A 22,112-nucleotide genomic window follows, 5' to 3' on the forward strand; every position below is an offset into this window, starting at 1 on the left:
AAAACAAACAAACAAAAAAAACTACAAGATGTAATGATCTGCAAATCTCATAGATGAACATTTTATTAACAATATAACATAGAAAACATAGCAAACGTTAAAAATGACACATTTATTGTTTCATGAAACGATAATCATCATGGGATGGTAAAATGGCTTTTGTGTCTAGAAAAGGAAACATGAGCACTGAAAAGGCGTAAACTACGGAAGAGTTTTAGGGCCAGGCAGGAGAAAAATAAAAATAATATTTTAGAGGAGGAAGATTTTTTTTTCATTATGCACTTTGAGAAAAAAGTCAAAATATTGAGAAAAAAATCGGAATACGAGAATAATGTTGAAGTAGAACTTCGAGAAAAAAGTCAAATGTTGAGAGAAAAGTCAAAAAGTTGAGATTAATGTTGAAATACAATTTGAAGAATAAAGTCGAAGTTTCGTGAATAAAGTCGAAGTTTCACCTTTTTTCTCAACATTTCAACATTATTCTCGACATTTCGACTTTTTTCTCGAAATTGTATTTCAATATTAAAGGTATTATATGCAACTTCTGAGAGCTAGCAAGATTTGAAAGTGGCGCCTCCTCTAAGCCCCGCCCCCTCCTCCCCCTCCCGTCAGCGCTCCGTCCAAAGCCACGCCCCCGCAAACTTTGGGGAACTTTGCAGGAGTCGAGTCGAGTCGAGTTTTCCAGGACATTTTGGACAGCACATTTTCAACAAAACTACCCCATGTCTCATTCACCTGTAAGCAAGGCCGGTTAAAGGGGGGGTGTGGTTTAAAATGAAGGCATCTGATTGGTTCTTTCCCTTCCTGCCAAGCCTCTGGTCTTCTGACCAATCCGAGCCATTCGGTGCACAAATAACTGATTGGTTAGAGTTTTTACAGGATTACAGCTTTCAGAGAGGATAGATTTTTTTCTTTCCTTTTTCTGAACACATTATTCACTGGCTACTCTCAGGATGGAAGGACCATTTCACCCAGTATAACAATAAATATTTTTGAATACGATTAAAATGAATACCTTTAATCTCGACATTTCAACTTTTTTTCTCAAAGTGCACAATAAAAAACAAAATCTTCCCCTCTCAAATATTTTTTCTACTGCATGGCCCTAATACTCTTCCGTAGTACACACAGGTTGAAGAGCAACATGCACCATCTTTCAGCAAGACGATGTTAACCCACACATTGCATCCATGAAGCGCGGCGTCGTGGAAGAGGAACCAACCTGCTGCAGCCCCGACGCTTCAGCAACTCAGCAGATTTAGAGAGAGAGCAGAGACGTCTCAGGACTGTTGAGGAGCTACAACAGCTACAACAGGCCCACACATCTGGTCTCCTCGGCCTCAGATGTGTGTAGACGGGCCGCTGCACAGCTTCTCAACCTTTCTGAGATGTGTCACTGTCATCATATTCAAACGGATCTCATTCCCTCATTAGGGAAACATTTGACTTGTTTCTATGTTTTGTTGTGAAGAAAATATGTTTGTATGAGATTTGCAAATCATTTGCTCACAAAACATCCAGACTTTCATCGGGGTTGTAAATGTGGCAGGTTACTGTCTACACCTGTGTTTAGATCTTTTTACAGCGTTTGGTGCTCGTATTTACAACTGTTGCAGAAACCGGGCGAATGTGAGCAGACACGACGGCGTGGCTGCTGTCGGCAGATCTCAGCAGCTCCTCCAGAACCGCAGCAGACTCCACTGTCCCGAGTCCCGTCAGGAAACTGTCCCCACATCTGGATCCCCCCCCGCTGCACAGCTGGACGGGGCCGGTGTGTCACACGGCCACCGTGGGGATGTTGTCCTCGGTGGTGTCGGGGGCCGCCGTGCCCACCGGCGTCCTGCCGATGGTCATGTGCGGGCTGACTTTAGCCAGCCGGTGCTCGCTGCCACGGACGCAGCTGTGGGCGCAGAACTGGCAGGAGGCGCAGGCCGAGTTGCAGCAGGGCAGGAAGCGGCAGACGCTGACGCGCCACAGGAACCAGCCGGGCGACCAGCAGCACCAGCAGAGCACGGCGCCGCCCGCCGCCACGCCCAGCAGGATGTAGAGCAGCAGCCAGGACAGGGACGTCGGAGAGTCTGGAGTTCACACGGAGAAAAGGGCCAGAGTCAGCATTCAGAGTACATTTAGGCAGATTTATCAATGATTTTTTAAAATATTTTTAGAGTTTGGTGTATTTCCTTTGTATAAAAGTAAGCGTATCCCAGCTTTCCTTTTTCTTGTCCCATCATGCCTAGCAGCTGGAGACATATTTCAGGAGTCTGCTTCTGTTTTAGGTTTCTTCGTGTCGGGAGGGCTCGTCAGTCTTTGACAGATGTGTCAGTAGTTTGAATGCGTTTAGAAAAGACGTCACTACGGCCATGAAGGGTTTATTAGGGCCCGATCACTTACAGTGCGAAGACCTATTGTATTCGTACATGCAGGAAAATCGGTACAAAGCCTGTATCATGTCGCAACTTAAAGAAAAGTCTCCTGGCGCCATGGCCGAAACCAAACAGGAAGTCGGCCATTTTGAATTAATCGTGTAATTTTGGCGCAATTTATGCCATTTCTTCGGCCGCTTCTTCGCCCGCACCGTAACGTGCACCCAGGTGTGTTATACATCAAAATGTGCGTCTCCATCCTGCGACGATGCGCATTACTTTTCTCAGTCAAAAGCATTACCCTGGCGACGATAGACACAAAAAAGCGCGCCCCCCCTTCATCTGGTTGGTCCATATTTGATAGTTCCTACTTTCTGCCATAACTTTTGAATGGTTTGACATAAAGACTCGTGGGTGGTGTCATCGGACATGGTTTTGAGTCCTTGACCATAATTGGTGCAAATTAGCCCCGCCCCTTCTTCTGATTGGTCGATATTTGATAGTCCCTATTCTCCGCCATAACTTTTGAATGGGTTGTGATAAAAACATGTGGGTGGTGTCATCTGACTCGGTTTTGAGTACTTCACCTTCATTGGCCTGAATTAGCCCCGCCCCTTCATCTGATTGGTCGATATCTGATAGTTCCTACTTTCTGAATGGTTTTGAATGGTCTGATATAGAGTTGTGGGTGGTTTCATCCGCTAAATGTCCAGGCCTGAAGACATCTAGATGCAAGTCATACAAGCTTCCACTGCAGCACGCCTAAACGTGCACAAGGGTGCGAGGGCCCGTTCATCGCTGCTTGCAGCTTTTATTCTTGTTGGACCTTTAAGGAAACAACTGTTCCAACGTTGACCCGTGGTCTGTTGAAGTTACGTCTGCCAACTGCTCTGAAACGTTTAGTTGAAGGTAGTTTTTAAATGTAGAACTAATCGGCCTCTCGACCATCGTCACTTTTTTCCCCGGAAGGAATAAACTCTGGCGGACGGCAGAGGAGCAGCAGCTAGCGTGGAAACTTTCATATTCACTGGCTGAAAACAAGAGATAGTTTTAGTTCTTAAAGGAGCATGAGGCAGGATTTATGAAAAAAATTCGTATACGTTTTAAGTTGTCTAGTAATAATGTCAGATGAAGCGTTCCAAACCACAAAGAATGAGCCCTCTAGTGTATCTCTCCTTTGCCTTGAACAGGCTGTGTGCTGCAAAATGTGCTGCAATTCCGGGCCCGAATTTCCCGCGCTGTCCTGTGGATGTGACGTCACATGACGCTGCATGTGCGTTCTCCCCGTTCTCCCGTGCCGGCTTCACTGTTGGCTGCAGTACCCCCAACAGCTGTCGTGGCGAAGGGTGGCGCTAGAGAGCACTCAATAAAGGGCCACTAGAGCCCAAAAAAATCTTAAAATCTTTAAAAAAAAAAAAGAGTGACGAGGCTTCTGGTCTCTCGGGTGGCGGGTTGTGCCCTCCCTCCTCCACTATAGTTGCAGTTCAGGTAAAGCCTTGTTTTCACTTTGCACACACACAGTTACGCAGACATACACACCTGCTCACTCACCTACATACTCACCCCACAGTTTTGGGGGACAGATAATTGCAGTAGTCTAGCTTTGATTCAGTCTCAGACCTGAAATGGTTGCTGTTTGTGTCTCTGCCTGTTCTCGTGTCTGTTTGTTTTTTCTCTTACAGATTTCAAAGGCTTGTGTGCCCGTTGTGCGTTTCCCTGTGTTTTTCTCATTTCAGACTAGCAGCGGATGCCACCCCCACCCCCACCCCCACTTGTAAAAAAAAAAAAAGAAAAGATATAGGTTATATATTAAATTGATTATATATTAAAATGCATATATATGCTTTAGGTTTTTACCAACTTGGTATTAACCATTAATATGTATGCAGACGTCTTTTCCACATCCTCCCAGCTTTTAACAGTTTGTGGTTGTATCTCAGCTGATAAAACAATGGTACTTTGTGTCATTTCCTCATTTCAACCCTTCTCCCATCTCAGCTGAGCAGACGGGGAGAAGAATGGCCGCCTCCTCCGACCGGGCTGGACCCCGTAATCAGAAGCGTACAGGCGTTCCTGGAACAAAGACCACCCTAAAGGCGGCTCACTGATCCGTCACCGTTTATTGGTGATTTAAGAGTCCTTTTCTGAGACAAACAAGCACCTCAGGGGTCACAACCATCCGTTTTGTGTGGTCCAACCATCCGTCCTGCAGGACAGGAGCCTTCACCAGCCTTGAGATGAAGGAACAAACCCCCAGTTGAGGTCTCACCGCTCACTCACCTGCCACAGACTCACGACTGGGAGCGCTGGCCGGCACGCCGCAGTTCACCCGCGTTGGGCCCGGAACCGTGGGCGGATCCACAAAGGGCGGGGGCGGGGTTGCTATCGGCGGGGGAGGCTCCGGAGGTAAAAGCTGACCTTCTGTTGACAAGCAGAGGTAAATTATTACTTGTTGAAATGGGAAAAAAAAAGAATGAAATTAATGATTATGATTCATTTAACATCCTTTTACATTTCAAAATACATAAATGCAGATTTTCTTCACACTATCCTGAGCTGATCACCAGCAGCTGTGCAGACCTTGATGAAAGCAATTTTGCTATTCTGGAGCGTTTAAGTTCTTGTTAACACAATGCCAAAAAGGAAGGAAATAAGAAATGACCAACTGAAATGGTGATGGTGATTACACTTCAGTTGGGAAATGAATATAAATCTCTTTACTAACTTCTAAACATTTGAGACAGCTCCCAGTGTTGTCAGGAGTGGATGTACCAGCTAATGTCAGACCGTGCAATGCTCAGAGAAATACAAGAAGCAAGAGCTTCAGTTCAGAACCTACAGGCCTCTCTGAACAGGTTAAAAGTTAGAGTCCCAGGCAGCACAATTAAAGGAAGACTGAAGAAGAAGAGTTTCCAGGAGAAAAATTCTTCTGTCTGAAACTAACATGGAAGCACGACTGATGTTCACAAAACTGCATTGGAAACAAGACCTCTGGAACAATTATTGAGACCAAATTTATGCTCCTTTTTGTCTTTTTTTGATTTTTTTTTGATTTTGACATCTTTATTGACAATGGAAAATGTATAAATACATAGGCCACACCATCATCAAAAGGATAAAAACACAATACAGCAAGAGCTTATTTCCATTGCGGTCCTTTAAGATATGTGTGTGCGTAAACAATGGTCTGCTGGATGAAAGTGTGGTGTACGTCAGGACATGTGGGAGAAAATGTGGACTGCGTGGGTCGGCCTACCACGCCAGGGAGAGAGATATAAGGCAGGAATACACACATTTAACATACATTACACACATTTAACATACATTAACACACATTTAACATACATTTTTTGTTTTGTTTTGTTTATTTTTTGTTCTTATTGGATTTTCAACAGAAATAGAGGATGATTTGAGGTGGGTTTGCAACTGCAGGGCCTGGGCATCTCGTAGTCTGAAGCCCCATTCACACTGCCAGTTCATTTCACTGCTGTAGCCCCGCTGCGTTGTCTCCATTGCACGGATGCGTAGCGGCGTGACACATTTCGCCACTGGTAGTAACAGTGCTGTTACAGGGGGAACATGAGAGCTGTGTGATCTGATAATGTCAACATGCATAACTAGCGTGTGATAATGTCAGCAAACTCTGCACAGAGGATCAAATCAGTCTGTAACGGAGACGGTTAGACAGCTTGGTGGACAATGTAAGCTAGCAGAAACTAAAGCTGACAAGCAAGATAAAGATGAACACAAGAAGAAGAAAACAGGTTTCAGAGAGGCAGAGACCGGCTGAACTGGCCGTGTTACAGACTTTTTCTCTCGTGTTGGGACATTCACCGCTGTGTGAACCCTGCTGCCTCGCTCAGCAACCTGAAGCAGTCTCTCCCTCCGACTGAAACTCCCTCCTCCAGCTGTGGTAACATCACACACTCCAGCAGAGCAACTGAGGCCAGCACAGCTGCAGGCCCCTCGGGGACAACCAGGTACAAACTTTACTGTCATATTACAATAAATAAAAAAGTCACTGAGGCTGATTGTGCACCACAAAACAGAGGAAAGTGATGGAGAGGAGAAGAAGAAGTGAAGAGGGCCTCATTAGTACGTCTTTGTAGCACGATCTCTGTGTAAAAGCATCTGTTAATTGGGCCGTGAATTTCTCTGTTCCTCTGTATACCAGAGCGTTCTCAGACATCTGTCAACTGAAGCGTGAATTAAACCAGGTCACGTGACAGGACAGAGTCAGTCACATGACCCATTGAAACAGCAGCAAATCTGCATAAGAATGATTGAGAACTTGAGGCTAAAGGATCTAGAGCTTAATCCAACTGAAACACAGTGGTGAGCCCTTAAGAGAACGTCCAGAAACTTCAAAACACAATGTCATGAAGCAGAATGGACCAAACGTTTCTATAACAACGTGAAACACTGAAAAAGCCAGACTTTGATAAAGGTGAAACTAAAAACTAGAGCCCTGCGCGGGACTGTTTTTTTCATCCCGCTCCCGCTGCATTTCTGACCATTACCGCCCGCACCCGCAACGTCTGTGTTCCACTCCCGCCCGCACCCGCAAAACTCATGCCTGCACAATGATAGAGATGCATTGATTTTGTGTCTTCTCCCGTCCCGCAAGAGAAACGTCCTTGACAAATCTATCTGATTTAATGTTAACATGATCATTGTGGAGCTTGATGGATAATTGACAGTTCATAGGCACCTGACTGAAAGTTAGATGCAAATCCATCATTGTCATCATCACACGCTTTTTCGCCTTTCGCGCACGCATCAATTATATGATTGAGGTTATAACGAGAGTAGGCTGTGAGTGGCTCAAACACTAATAAATAACGAACGAAACAAATTAATTTAACAAATGAATCACTTGGCCATTATATTGCTGTGGAGGAAGAGAATGTTACTGACCGACTGAGGTCCCAATCCCTGCGTCTCTCTTCCAAGATGCTCCACAGACACTAAACGCAGTTTCTCCAAATATCCGACTTGTCTTGCTTTGTCTTTGTTTTGTAAATACCTTGTTTGAGGTTTATTTTCCACGTCACTGATTTCCACCTTGTCCCTAGACTACATCCCGATCCCGCATTGGTTTTTTTTGGCCGCCCTCTCCCGCCTGCAGGAGAGTTCAAACCGCCCGCTCCCACGAGATTTGCGTTGGGTCAGCGGGACCTGATCCCAATGCAGCCCTGTACTACAAACTACTGAATCATGGGGATGGTTCATGTGGCCCACATGAACTTGGCTTCATTTTTGTGAAATAAATGATGTACTGAGACAAAAGTTTAATGTTGCTGTTTGTCTGAGGCTATTAGCTAATGCTAACTTAGCGATCTAAGCCTGGTTTACGACACGTCAACTGACAGACGCAGTCTCCCCAAATCCAGGGAGAGTGAAACTCACATGACCTTTTTTCAATAGGTCAAACCTGGGGAGGAATGGCCTGTCTGGTGCCCCATAAAGATGCACATCTTATCCATGAACAAACTAAAGAAGAACTTGGGAGAGTCCTTAAAAGCAGGATGAGTAGAATCCACATCAACCTCTCCCTGAATAAGTTACACTTGTGAGGAAGACTTCGGGGAGGCCCAGCAGGGCCTGGCACAACCACGAACAAAAGACTCTATAGTCGTAAAATTATCACGTTGAGAAAAACCACAACCATTCACATCCTCTCAGACCTTTCACAACTCTGAGAGAAAACTTTAAGAATGGAATGTGTGTGTTCTGCCCTCCTCAACTAGGCAGAAAGATAACTCCTTCCACACACTGTGGCTAATAATGATGACTTTATTGTGTACAGCATATGCATTGGGTAAAACTGAAATAAAAAGAACACAACAATGAACACTTATTGGATAAACCCCATCAATCAACATATTTTCACTGCACCTTAAAAGGTATAAAACACGTGAGGCTACAAATATAAAGCTGCAATATAGCTGACAGAGCACTACAAATTATCTTAGTTGACTGAGAACTACAACTGATAAACAGCATGAAACAAACTACAAGCTCAGATTAATACAAATTTAACTTCAATATAACATCTTAAAACCGTACAGACAATGCCTCCATTAACTGATTCCCCAAAAAAGGATGGATGTGACCCCCTGCCTGCTCAGCTCTACAATCGCTCACAGTCAAGAATGAAAATACAAGATGGCCGCCTACATGGTTCAACAGACCATGAGGCTCACAAATGAGACAAGTGCCCCTTAGTGGCTAAATATTTAAAGGGGTCCTATTATGAAAAACACGTTTTTTCTTGCTTTAACATATATAAAGTGGTCTCCCCTCAGCCTGCCAACTGAGAGAAGGAAGAAAGCAACCAAATTCTGCAGTGTCTGTACAGCCGCCCGGATGAGCCGTCCAGTGTGCTGCGTCGCTGCGCTGCGTCCAGTTAGGACAGTCCAATAGAAAATAAAGCAATGGAATTGATTTTGTCGCTGACGCTCGCTCGCATCGCATACAGTTAGGACACGGTGTAACTCCGCCGGCCGGAGCTTCCGCCATTTTTTCGTAGCGGTGTATCGCGTCATTCAGGCAGCCAATCAGCACAGTGCCTCATTATCATAGCCCCGCCCACTCAGAATCTGGCATAGAGAATGGGGTTAGAGGCTGAATTTCTAATTTATTTAGCAAAAACAATCAAAAGCTTGTTTTTAAGACATTCAAGGCCTGTTTAAAATAGGGATTAGATGCCATAATAGGTCCCCTTTAACTAAAATGTCTGTGGTTCCAACTAGGTCAGAACAGTGTGAATTAACTTAACAAACCTTCAATGTGATTTCCCATTCTTTAAAATTAAACTGTATGTCTCCAGTTCACCACCATGGGTGAACTATTCATTTGTTGTTCGTACTATGCCTTTCTTAATGATATCATAAAACTCAATCTATCATGTGTATAAACTGAAATGTAAAAGGTTCTTTTCCTTTCTTTTATTTTATCTCAACAAAATAAGGTAAGGAGACTTTTGATGAGAGACGTTAACTCCAGTACCTTAGCTGTTCATGATTGGGTGAAGAAAACACTTGACCGCCCCATGGAACAAGACTAGGATGCCAAACAACTTGTTGTGAGAGTTGAGATTTTACCACCTTTTGACTTATTAGCTTTCTGTCTTTCTTTAGATAATTTTGTCTCTAAGACTTTGAGTCCTGTACTTTCACCTTGGGGATGTCAAACTTTGCTGTCGATTGAAAACAATGTTTGCAGTTATTACTCAACATCGGGGACTCCCCAACACACAAGCTCAGTTCTACACTGGTTTTCTTCATGATGATTATTTCTGATATCATATTTCTGCTAATCCCTGTTTTTCCTGATTTCTTTAATGCTATCAGGATCATCATTATAAGACTGTTGGCCTTACATTTTTGATTTCTTAGTGAGCAGAACAGGTCGACAAACAATATCTTGCTACCTGTTCTTACCTTCGAACTCACTGGCGGCATTAACCTGAAAGTTGAGCGCTGACTGACCTTTGCAGCCTGTAGTCAAGTTTTCCTCCAAGTCACTTCCGTCCCCACAGTTGTCGATGCCTTTGTCATCACACACTAGACTGGCAGGGATACACTTCCCATTCCTGCAGGTGAAGTAGGGCTCGTTGCTACACTCTGAATGGTTAAAACCTGGCGAGGAAGATGATCAAGTTTTATTGGCAAGATGAATCTTAAGCTTTTGTACCTAGACATTGCTGTTAACACACCCTTAGTCATGTATGCCAACATCTTTACAGTTGTAGACTGCTAATACCCACCAGGTACCACACAACAGCGAATGAGTGATGATTCAAAAACCAGGTCTATCTTACCTAGTCGGAAGGAGGTGAAGTCTCCCACAAAGTCCACCCTGGGCTGAGTGCCTCGGGTCACCAGCCTTAGAGTCAGGTAGTTCCCTGTGGACAACACGGGTCGGGGTGGGCTCTTCCCACACAGAGGAGGCCCCAGAGGAGGCGAGCTCTTGTCCCGGCCGTCATAAAACTGAACATATGAGCCGGCGTGACATGGGTCTCCCAGGTTTTCGACAGAGGTGGGCTCGAGTCGAGGGTTGAGAGGGGCGGAGCCTTGTGGGGACTCTGGGAAGAAAGGGGCGGGGCTCAGGGGAGCCACTCTCAGCAGGCTGTAGACCAGGAAGAAGCGGAAGTAGAACTGGACCTTGTCTTTTGGAGAGATGGCATGCATGGTGAGGTGACAGTCGGTCCCCATGGTCACGAAATAGTACTTCTTGGATTCCTGGTGGGAGTTGACAATCATGCCATCACCACGGATTGTCTGGCCGCAGAAATCCACCACGTTCACTGACGAGAAAAAAACACCAACACTGAGTCCTCCCACACTCCATAGCAAAGACATGGTTGGGATGTGGGATGTTTCCCTGATACAGACAAGGCTTTAACTCAGAACTATACCTACCTGGTACTTACGAAAAGAGGTGAGACTCTCTTCTCTTCCACCTGTCTTTCCCCATTTCTTGATCAACATTCCTCATCGTCTCCCCTTTCTTGAAGTTTGAGCCAGTTACTCATCTATTTATTTATTTTTATTTAACCTTTATTTAACCAGGCAAGCAAATTAAGAACAATTTCTTATTTACAAGTGCAGCCTAGGGGGGTAAGGGGAGGGAGCTAAGATGAAAAAACAAAGTTATATAAATACACAAAAAGACATTAAAACACAATACAAAAGATAAAACAAATAATCTAGTCAAACAGTCAGTAGCATGAAGGAGGACTAAAGGCAAGTGCAGGAGTCGGTTGTACTTGATAAAATATGAAGTTTGAAGGTGGAGATGGAAGTGAGAACAGAAAGTTTAAGGGTTTTTTGTAGGGTGTTCCAATCAGAGGCTGCAGCGAACCGGAAGGCATTGCGCCCAAAGGTGGTGCGGACTTTGGGGATGGAGAGATTGATGAAGGCGCTGGACCTTAGAGTGCGGGCAGGTTGTGAGAGGTGCAGAAGAGAGGAGAGGTAGGGAGGAGTAATGCCGAGGATGGATTTATAAATAAGCAGAAACCAGTGATGGAGCCGTCTGGTGTGAAGGGAGGTCCAGTCTACCAGGTTATAGAGGTTGCAGTGGTGAGTGGTGAAAGGAGCCCCAGTTACAAAACGGATGGCGGAATGATGGAGTGGGTCCAGTTTACTGAGAGTAGAGTGAGGTGCAATTCTGTAAATGGTGTCACCGTAATCGAAAATGGGCAGAATGGTCATTTTGACGAGTGTGTGTTTGGCTGCACGGGTGAAGGAGGTCTTGTTCCGGTAGAGAAAGCTCAGACGAGCTTTGACTTTGGACTGTAGGTGTTTGATGTGGGTGGAGAAAGAGAGGGACGAGTCCAACCAGAGGCCAAGGTATTTGTAGCTCGATACGAACTCTAGCTCAGAGCCGTCGGCGCAGAACAATTTAGGAACAGTGGTGGGAGTGTGTTTCCGGACAAAGACAATCAGAATCAGAATCAGAATCAGCTTTATTGAGTCAGTTTAGAAAACTGTTATTGACTTCGGATACACCGGCGGCGGCACTGATGGAATTATGCGCCTGTTTTCCAAAGGGTAACACTGGGATAGGGGGGGAGGAGAAAAAAAATACATCTTCACATTGAATATCATACAATACACAATATCAAGTTGCAAAAAAACACCTCGCAGACACGAAGCACAGACGTCACAGGACTTGCATGTGGGTGATTGGGGGTGGGCAAGTCGGGGGGGGGGGGGTGGTCCCGGCACAGTTCATCCAAGTGAGGGCCGGGTAGCTGGCGCTCAAACCCGGACGTCCTTGTCGGGAGGGGCTGATAAGAGAGGGAGCCAGGAAGGCGGTTGGATGGGGAGAGGGAGGTGTGTGTGTGTCAGTGTGTATGTGAGAGTCTGTAACGCGGTAAGACCGACGACCTTTCTCCCCGAGAGTAGCCAAGCGTCCTTGATGTTATCGAACAGCGGTACAGTTCTGGGAGTCAGGATCCTCAGATGTTTTGGGAAGGGGGAGGGTTAGGTTGGGTGCAGAGCGTCATGTTTACATTCCTCCCGGGAGATTATAGCGGAGAGGCTTGCCAGCCGCTCCTTCAAGGCCAAAAACTAATCAACAATTTGCAGGCAGCTCGGTAATTTTCCGTCTGCTTTTTCTTCTGGATCCTCAATCAATCAATAACTCCGCTCAGACGAATTTGTGATCAGTCCCCGCCAAGCCGGGTGCCCAGCTTCTCCAAGGTTTTCTCCATCTTGTTATAGAGCTCAAAGACCCCTGCTAGCCTACGATTCTGTTCAAGAATCGCATCCAGCTTGCGGCCCTGCTCTCCCAGCGTTACAGTCTGAGTGCTGAGTCCCGTGCTCAATCCTTCAGCAGCTTCGGGCAGCTCAGAGAGGGCCAGAACGGCCCCCGCAGCCTTCCGCGATTGTCGATAGGCCAGGAAGATCCCCACTCCAATTAGGAGAAATCCTGCTATCATAAATCCAATTATGAAGGCGTCCTCAACATCCTCAACAGATAAAATTTTGAGGCACAAAGGGCGCCAGTTCTTATAGGAGTCCATCGTATAGCCAGCAAAAAATGTTCCGTCGGGGCAGGAGGGCTCCCTTACCCCCTGGCTTCTTGACAAAGACAATGCATTTAGTTTTTTTGGTGTTGAGGAGGAGCTGGAGACTGTGGAAGTGCTGTTCAACGGAAGTGAGGCTGTGTTGTAGTGTGGCTGCAGCGGACTGGAGGGACGGGCCCTCAGCGTAAAGGATGGTGTCATCGGCATATAGATGGATTTTTGAGTTGCCGGCAAACCTGGTTATGTCATTAATGTAGATGGAGAATAGTGTTGGGCCTAGAATGGAACCCTGAGGCACCCCTTTGGTGATGGTGAGAGGGGCAGATATGAAATTTTCGGATTTGACTTGCTGGACTCTGTGGTGTAGATAGCTGGAGAACCAGTTACAGGAGTGGGGTGAAAGACCAATGTTGGAGAGCCAAAGGCCTTGGAAAGATCAATGAAGGCAGCGATGCAGGTCTGCTTAGAGTCCAGAGAGGAGACAATGTCATCCAGGACCTTCAGCGTAGCGGTGGTGCATCCATGACCTGGCCTGAATCCAGACTGTAAGGAGGACAAGATGTTGTTGGAGGTTAGGAAGTCGCTCAGCTGTTTATGAACCAGTTTCTCGAAGACCTTGGCCAGGCACGGCAGAATGGAGATAGGCCTATAGCAGTTGGGGTCAGAGCTGGAGCCCCCTTTGAAGAGGGGGAAAACGAGAGCAGATTTCCAATCTATGGGAAAGGTGGACACGGTCAAACACGGTCAAACAACTACACCCTTTAACGGTATCCCTGTCTGCTTATTTCGTTGTTTCAGCTGCCTTCAAACAAGATACCAAGCAACTTGAGTACCTGCACCATTCAGGTTTCGCCAATGTAAACTGTTTCTAAACTTCCATGTATGAAAAAAACATTAAGCTTCTCAACAGGACTGAAACAGTCTATAACCTACATTTTAGGAAGGGGTTAGATGGTGTTGCGATGGCCTCCAGTAAAACTGTGAGAAACCTTGGTGTTATTTTCTATCACGATTTGACGTTAACATGGATTTGACGATGGTTATGGAGGAATTTGGTCCATTTTACTTTAAAACATGATTTCAGTTCAATGACGTTTATGTGCATTTGCTCATGATCAGCTCTCTCAAGATCCCACCATGTCCCAATAGGTCCCAGGTGCAGGTCTGGACTACTCTTGTCTTTTTTAGACATTCTGATGTAGATCTACTGCTGTGTTTAGCATCATTGTGTTGTCACAAGACCCACTTTCATCCAGACCCAAATAACCATGTTTTTTAAAGGTTACTTTTAGGTTTTAACTTCTAGTTTTTGCTGGTAAGTTTATGCAAGCTACTGAATTATGGGGGCACTTAGTATTGCTCATGTTATTGTTTTTTACCCTCACTTACTTTGGGCCAGTCCCAATACACCCCCTACCCCTACTTTTCAGCCCTAGCCCTAAATTGTGCACGTTCCCGTGAGGGTAGTGGTGTCCCAATTCCTCTTTGCATCTAGGGGTAGTGTGCATAACGAGGGCTAGTGTGTATGAATCTACCCCTTAAAAGCTAGGGATTTCAGATGCTGACTTCGCGACCGAGGGCCAGAAAAATTTCCCAGAATGCTTTACGTCATCATTTGCAGACTGAATCAAACAAAAAACATGGCAGACATTTCTAATTTTTAGTGAATAAAATCAATATTTTGTAGGGGTGTAACGGTACACAAAAATCTCGGTTCGGTACGTACCTCGGTTTGGAGGTCACGGTTCGGTTCATTTTCGGTACAATAAGAAAACAAAATGCAAAATATAAACGTGCTAGTTGTTTATTACACACACACAAAATAACATTGGCCCAGACTTAAAAAAAAATATCTCCCTGATGTGCAAAATTGAACAGTTGCAACACTGAACAGTTTAAAGTGTTGCTCAGATTAAATAACATTTATAAGGCTCAGACTTATAAACAACAAAATCTTAAATCTTAAAAACAAATCTTTTCTACATCAAATGTGCAAAATTGAACAAATGCAACACTGAACAGTTTAAAGTTGTTGCTCAGATTAAATAACATTTATAAATAATTTACTTTTATTGCCAATACTATCGGCATTACCCTGCATTCACACACAAAGCGTCAGTGCCTGCAGCGGGGCGGGGGTGGGCGGGGGTGGGCGGGGTTTCAAGCTGCGGTGCAGAACTGAAGGGAACAGTGGGAACAGCCTACACATACAGTATAGCGTACACATCTTAATTTTCCTATTTCACCATAGATCACACTTTGGGACGCCTTCTTTATATTTTAGCGTTATTTCCGCGTAGATAAGAGTGAGTTTGATGCTCCTTAACAAGTTTGGTCCCGGATCAACATCAACCCAGCGAGCTCTTGCTCCCGGTGGCTGATTTATGGTTCCGCGTCACACCAACGCAGAACCGACGGCGTAGGGTACGCAGCGACGCGCACCCCACCGCGACCCTACGCCGTCGATTTAACGCGGAACCATAATTCAGGCGAAGCTGCAGTCTGTCAGCGGTGATCACAGACACACCGGGTCGGAGCGGATTTGGTCGGCTACAACTGTTGCTTGTTGTTTCTCGGTGTGAGCGCAACTGCCGTGCAGCTGCAGCAGTGCTCTGCTCCACAACGTGCGGTCCTCTACTTAATATGTCCGTGTGGAAACTCATTCGGTACGCCTCCGTTCCGAACCGAACACGCTATACTGAACGGTTCAATACAAATACATGTACCGTTACACCCCTAATATTTTGAGTTAGTTTCTGCATAAAAATGCGTTTTGATTAAATTTCTAGCGAAAAATATATATTTTACTTTCATAATATTCACTCAGTGAATGTACATAATCACTCGCTTGCCTGTTGTTGCGAAGCTCACGCCAGAATAAAGGCTGATTTATGGTTCCGCGTTACACCAACGCAGAGCCTACGCCGTACCCGACGCCGTACCCTACGCCGTAGGCTCTGCGTTGATTTAACGCGGAACCATAAATCAGCTCCCGACCCGGGCGGCTCTTCTCATCCCAAAAACATTGTAGCAAATTTCTTAACAGGCGTTATTTGGATAAACTGAGCCCAGGTTGGGGATCTTAACTGTTACTTTTATGCCTGAAAAAATATTAAAACTTAATAAAGTGCCATATTAACAGCGCTACAGCGGAAATTAAAGCTTTTAGCTCTGGGCTTCCTGATATGGTGTGACGTATAAACGTAACTACGCAGTCGCTTACGTAAACCACGCAGTGACGTAGCAAGTGGTGTCCCAATCCCTAGGGAAGATTACAAGGGCCCTACGCCTGTGGCTTCATTTTTAGGGCTAGTGGTAGTGAGTGAGGGCTAGTGTTAGAAAGTAGGGGGTGTATTGGGATTGGCCCTTTGGCCAATAATCTGATAATCTTCATAATGACTTTACACACGTACGCTTAATAAGAAGTGTAATAACTTTTGCACATGATTGTATTTCTACTTCCCAAGTTGCAGCAGAAATACATTTTTTTTTTTTTTATGGTTAGCTGCGTCATATCGACATAAATCCCCTTTTACATGACAGCACTTGGATTATTCTTACTTATATACACTTAATATTCACCTACAGAGATATGCGGCTGCTAGGGGGAGTGATTAGTTTAGTTGTTTTTTAGAAGGGATCTGATTATCACTGAAGCATATTTGTGAAATCATCAAAGGAACCAGAGACATCCGATGTGTAGCGGTGACGCTGTGGAGCCTAGTGAGGAAAAAATGACCACAAGACAATGGACAATCAGCCAGTCTTGTTAATGCTGAGTACTTCACAGGCTTCTTGCTCTGCCTTTTCAAAATAAGAGCATATTATTATTAACAATATTCTATCCATCCATTTTCTACACCCGTTTTATCCTGTGCAGGGTCACGGGGGTCTGCTGGAGCCTATCCCAGCTCATTACAGGCGAGAGGCAGGTCGCTATTCACAAAATCTTCATGCATTAAAACTGCTTCAAAAAAGTACACTTGATTAATGCAACCCTTTAACCTTTAACATCTGGCTACAGAGATTTTAACTACCTCATAATCTCAGGTAATGGTAATCTGGTTCAAATGGGCGACCAGGACAGATTAGTGGGCAGATCCGGCTGCAGCAGCCCACACCCACTCACCCGCTGCCCCCTGGCTCTGAGCCACGGGCCAAATAATGAAAAGATTTACAACCGCCCTGCACTTTATTAGCTGTTTCCCGGGGAGACAAATAGATCCTCCTGAACTGACTGCCAGGAATGTCCCACAGCCTGGGAGCCCCTGTCGATGGGAAACAGCTCAACTCTTGCACCGCGCAAGTAAACACAACCTCAAAGCTTTTCCATCACAAATATGAGTTAGCAGAGTCAAGCTTCTCCGTCCCAATTTGGGAAACATGTCCAACAAAGCTGACATGATGTGTGAAATATGAAAGAAAATGTCACAGTTTTGTTATTTAGTTCCTGTTTTATTTTGAAACTCGTGCCTTTGTTTCAGTAACGTCTTGATTTCCCTTGTTCCCATCTGCCCTGATCGTCAACCCTTCTGTGTACATCTTGTCTTATCTTTCTCTTGCTCCCACCTGGACCGTACTGTTTCGTCCCTCCATGTTTCCAGTCTGGTTTTTGGATTTTGTAATGTTCATGTTCTGTTTTTTTTTATAGATCCTGCTCAGCAGCGCTTTTGATTTTTTAAAATTTCATAAACCTTTTTTTTTGGAACTCCTCCCTCTTGGTCTCCTGCATCTGGGTCCTATACTGATCTGTACTATTGATAAACCAATATTTCACACGTAATGAAACACAAAAAACATATCCAGTATTGGAATTCAGGCTTTTTACCATTTCATGATTCATGTATTTATCTTACTATTACACGTACAGCTAGCTGAGTGTCTTCCTCTCCTTATTTGGTCGGGAGTTGCTATGCAGTCCCGCGGCCCCCGTGGCCCACACGTACAAAACTGAATTCTTTTTGCGGCCCACTAGGTGGCGCTCGCGGCCCAAGTGTGGGCGTGGGGGTGGGGTGGTGGAGCTCTGCACCACGGCTTTACCGCTGTGGTGTGGACTCCTCTATCCGTCCGGGCCGGGACGGTCTCTGTGGAGACCCCCCCCACCCCTGTAGCTGCGGGCTATGAGACCTCCTGGCGTGGACGGCTCCCTGATACCGTTTCCTCACCTGGATCCTCAGAGCTCAGCCATTTCCACACCCATATTTACATAGATGCGTGTGTCTGCGTGTGTGTCTGTGTGTGTGTCTGTGTGTGTGTCTGTGTGTGTAAAGCCTGGATTATGGTTCTACGTTAAACCAACGCAGAGCACACGCCGTTGCCGTGACGCCGTCGTGAACCCTCCGGACTTCTCCAACACTCCATTTCGCCGCGGTGCAATACCCCCCCACGAGCACTAGGGGGGTGCGATCTTTTCCTGAATGGTTTATCTGACTTTTCCGGTCACAGTGAATCAAAGAGATAAGGACAACTACTGTGCAAAAAAACAAAAAGAGCGCTGAAAGTTCACGACTGCTTCACGAACCGGAAATGCGTTGCTACCAAGCGAACCAATCACAGCCCTCTCGGTCTGCGTCAGTCTGCGACCTCTTGACGCGTAGTTACAATTTGTGGGAGGTGCGCGTCAGGCACGGCGTGGCGTGCGGCGTGCGACCTGTGGCGCAACCTGCAGCGTACGCTCAGCGTCTATTTGTTGCAGAACCATAATCCAGCCTTAACTTGGGTGAATTGTGGTGTGCTTGGACGGGGGGGGTTGCAGGTCATTAATACGTTTTGTTTGTGTATTGTTTTTATGTAAAGCATTTTGTGCTGCATTCTATGCATGAAAGGTGCTTTATAAATAAAGTTTGATTTGATTTGATCACCAATCAATTCAAGAGACGGTATTGGTTATGTCAGTGTCTTTGAAATGGACAGCTCCCACAGCTGTAAAGTTTACATCAATACTAGAGGCTTTTTAGAGCAACATGTGCCCCAATTCAGACAATGTTATTTTCAGGAAGGCCCTTGCACCAAGACGATGTTAAACCCCAGCAGCATGGTTTCATAGAAGAAGAGGAGCTTAACCGGCCTGCGCTCAGGTCAGACCTGGCACCATCTGGAAGCCAGAAGGGATAACACTCCTCTCAAATGACAAGTCCCAACTATGTGGGTGTCAAACTCAAAATGAGCTAATATTTTCAATGGTGAAATAAAAAAAAAACATGTTTACAGCATTTTACATTTTCATTTATTTCCTTTTGTGCCCTGAGTTTATTTTTCTTTGGAATCTGTTTTAAGCTCTTTTCTGAAACATAATCATTAGAAGCTGAGCTCATGACGAGCATCCCTACAAGTGTTTAGGTTGTTAGTGATACAATTTGTCAGCCAAAAGGACCAAATAAAAGGTGTTTATTACTCTGAATAAGGTGAGAGTATCCAAGTATCAGAAAAGTCTGGAAACATCAGTTGTATAGATGATTGTGAGCACCAGGCCTTCATTTCATTTCCACACACTTAAAACAGACATTGCAGACCCAACACATCGACTTTTAAATTTGATCATAATTCAGTAGATTTTAATGATAAATATCACGATCAGAGCCGGCCCAAGGCATCAGCGAACTAAGAAGCTGCTTAGGGCCCCGGGACCACTAGGGGGCCCCCAAGAGTTAAAAAAAATAAATTAATAGGTGAGTGATGATTCATACATTATCAAAGGTATGTTATTGTATGTTATTGTACAAAAACACAATAATTAATATTATTACATAAGCAATATTATGTTAACAGACTAGAGTAGACTTCAAATTATTGTTGCACATTTCTGTTGCAGTTTATTTAAAACCAAAAATAAAGTAGATGAAGTGTTTACAGTAAATGGTTTATAAATGATTTATTTGATTATTTTGTTTCTTTTAGTAGGCCTACACTGTAGATGCCACTCAGTATCACACTTAGTTCTATATCACTTTAAATATTAAGTGTAAATCAACCCCAGGCCGCTCTTGTAGCTGAATTTGCTCCATTTCAGATTAAAAACCATAGATGGTAAAAACCTGCCAGGCTGACAGTAGGATGATGGAAACAACACTGCTGCAACTGTGACCTTTGACCTTTGACCTGTTGCTTCTCTGTGTGGCCAGTGGGGGCAGTTGCTGACTAAGCAAAATATTAATTGAAAGATTTTTCTGCAAGTTTGTTAATCTGTTGTCTCCTCCATGGTCTTAATCACTGAGGATTACAATCTAACTACAACAAAAAGTTCTTACATCTAGTTTTACAAGTGTATTTGTAATAATAAGTTTATAGTGGGTGTGTGAATGATCAATAATCAGTATTATTGGCAGTAAAAGAGGGCCCCAAAATCACATTTTGCTTAGGGCCCCATTGAGGCTTGAGCCGGCCCTGATCACGATACAGTCTGACTTAGACATAAAGCAGAAATGAATAAGAAACAGGGTTCCTACACATTTTTCAAGGTCGAATTCAAGCACTTTTCAAGCACTTTCAAGGGTAATTTTCAAAATCTTCAAAAATCAAACTTTATCGCTGGGGTAAAATATCTACAGGAATATACTCATAATTATTTTTTGTGCTTTTTATCACAATTATGTACATTGTATCGTGCTGTAAACATCTAGTTATGTTTTACAGGGTTCCTACGGGTGCTTGAAATCCTTGAAAGTGCTTGAATTTCAATGTTGTGTTTTCAAGGCCTGAAAAGTGCTTGAAATTATAACTAAGTGTCTTTCCCAAAATTGGGATCAGACTGTACAGTTTAGTTATTACAAGGAGAAATAAAATCAGTAAGATAAAACCAGGGTTCCTACACATTTTTCAAGGTCAAATTCAATCATTTTTCAAGCACTTTCAAGGGTCATTTTCAAAATCTTCAAGCACCTTATCGCTGGGGTAAAATATCTACAGGAATATATATACTCATTTTTTTTTTTTGCGCTTTTTATCAAAATAATGTATCGTGCTGTAAACATCAAGTTATGTTTCATCTTACTGATTTTATTTCTCCTTGTAATAACTAAACTATACAGTCTGATCCCAATTTTGTGACACAGACACAGACTTATAATTTCAAGCACTTTCAAGCACTTAAACTAAAATTCAAGCACTTTTCAGGCCTTGAAAACACAACATTGAAATTCAAGAACTTTCAAGGATTTCCAGCACCCGTAGGAACCCTGGAGAAAGGAACAGGAAAAAGTGAATAAGCCTTCAAAGCCACTTCCAAGGTGAAGCAGCCGTGAGCGCATCGTGAGAGACAGGAACGTGTGTGGCACAGCGAAGCCCCACGAGGGACCGGCTGTGGGGTTGCCAACTCCCTGAACAATAAATAAGGGTCACCTCATCTGCAGGGCCGGACAACCCCACTGCCTTCACCCTTCCTGGCCTGGTGAATTTTTTTAGCCCCTTTTTTTGTGGGTGAAACGATTTTTTAACTATTTGACTCGAACCTGAATTGAATTAGATGCATATTTTTGAATGCCATGAACACATGGAAAACAAATTATTATCCAGCAATTCACTTTAATACAAAATAACAAAATGAACTGAATAAAATAAGTATCTTTCTTAAACAGAAACCTGTCCTGCTTAACTTAACATTGTATAAATTAATATAAAACAATAGAAAGAAAGCAGAACATCCATTCTGTAATAGTGCACATTTTTAGTGCAATAACAAAAGTGCAAACAGAAAGTCTGTAGAAAACTTGTAAACATATTTGTGCCTCAAAGGCCATGACTGTAGGCTACAGTTGTAGTAAAACAGAAAAAAATAACTTATGAACTCAACATCTCAATGTCATTTTCCATTGGCATTTTATAACTATTTTTTGACTCTCACAGTAATACGGGACAAAGTGCGTCAAGTCTCACCGGTGTCGATGGCCGAGGCTCGGCTGGTGGAGAGCAGCAGCAGCAGCAGCAGCTGCTGCTGCCACGGCCCCATCACCCAGGGGACGCGGAGCGGCGGCAGGAGACGGTCAGTGCGTCCACCGGAGAGAGGAGGATGATTACCGGGGAACTGCACTCCGCATCTCCGCTCAGGACTCGGTTCACCTAAGCCTGATTTATGGTTCCGCGTTAAATCGACGCAGAGCCTACGGCGTAGGTTACGCGTTGCTCTAACGCGGAACCATAAATCACGCTTTACGCAGAATCATAAATCAGCCTTTACGCGGTCCCCTCGGGTCACGTGGCCCCCTGCGTTTCCATGG

General features: G+C 44.5%; 1 protein-coding gene across 1 annotated transcript; it reads right to left on the reverse strand.

Annotated features, from left to right (window-relative positions):
- Positions 1-1,680: 1,680 nt before the first annotated feature.
- Positions 1,681-21,875, reverse strand: ldlrad2 (low density lipoprotein receptor class A domain containing 2). Its single transcript, XM_061728708.1, has 5 exons — positions 21,772-21,875; positions 10,189-10,674; positions 9,857-10,006; positions 4,644-4,784; positions 1,681-2,078 (listed from the first exon to the last, which is right to left on the reverse strand). The coding sequence occupies exons 1-5, from the start codon at positions 21,842-21,844 to the stop codon at positions 1,777-1,779; spliced, it is 1,152 nt and encodes a 383-aa protein (XP_061584692.1). The 5' UTR covers positions 21,845-21,875; the 3' UTR covers positions 1,681-1,776.
- Between the last annotated feature and the right edge of the window lie 237 nt (positions 21,876-22,112).

The sequence above is a fragment of the Cololabis saira genome, chromosome 8, assembly GCF_033807715.1.
Source record: "Cololabis saira isolate AMF1-May2022 chromosome 8, fColSai1.1, whole genome shotgun sequence".
In the NCBI taxonomy this organism is placed as follows: domain Eukaryota; kingdom Metazoa; phylum Chordata; class Actinopteri; order Beloniformes; family Belonidae; genus Cololabis; species Cololabis saira.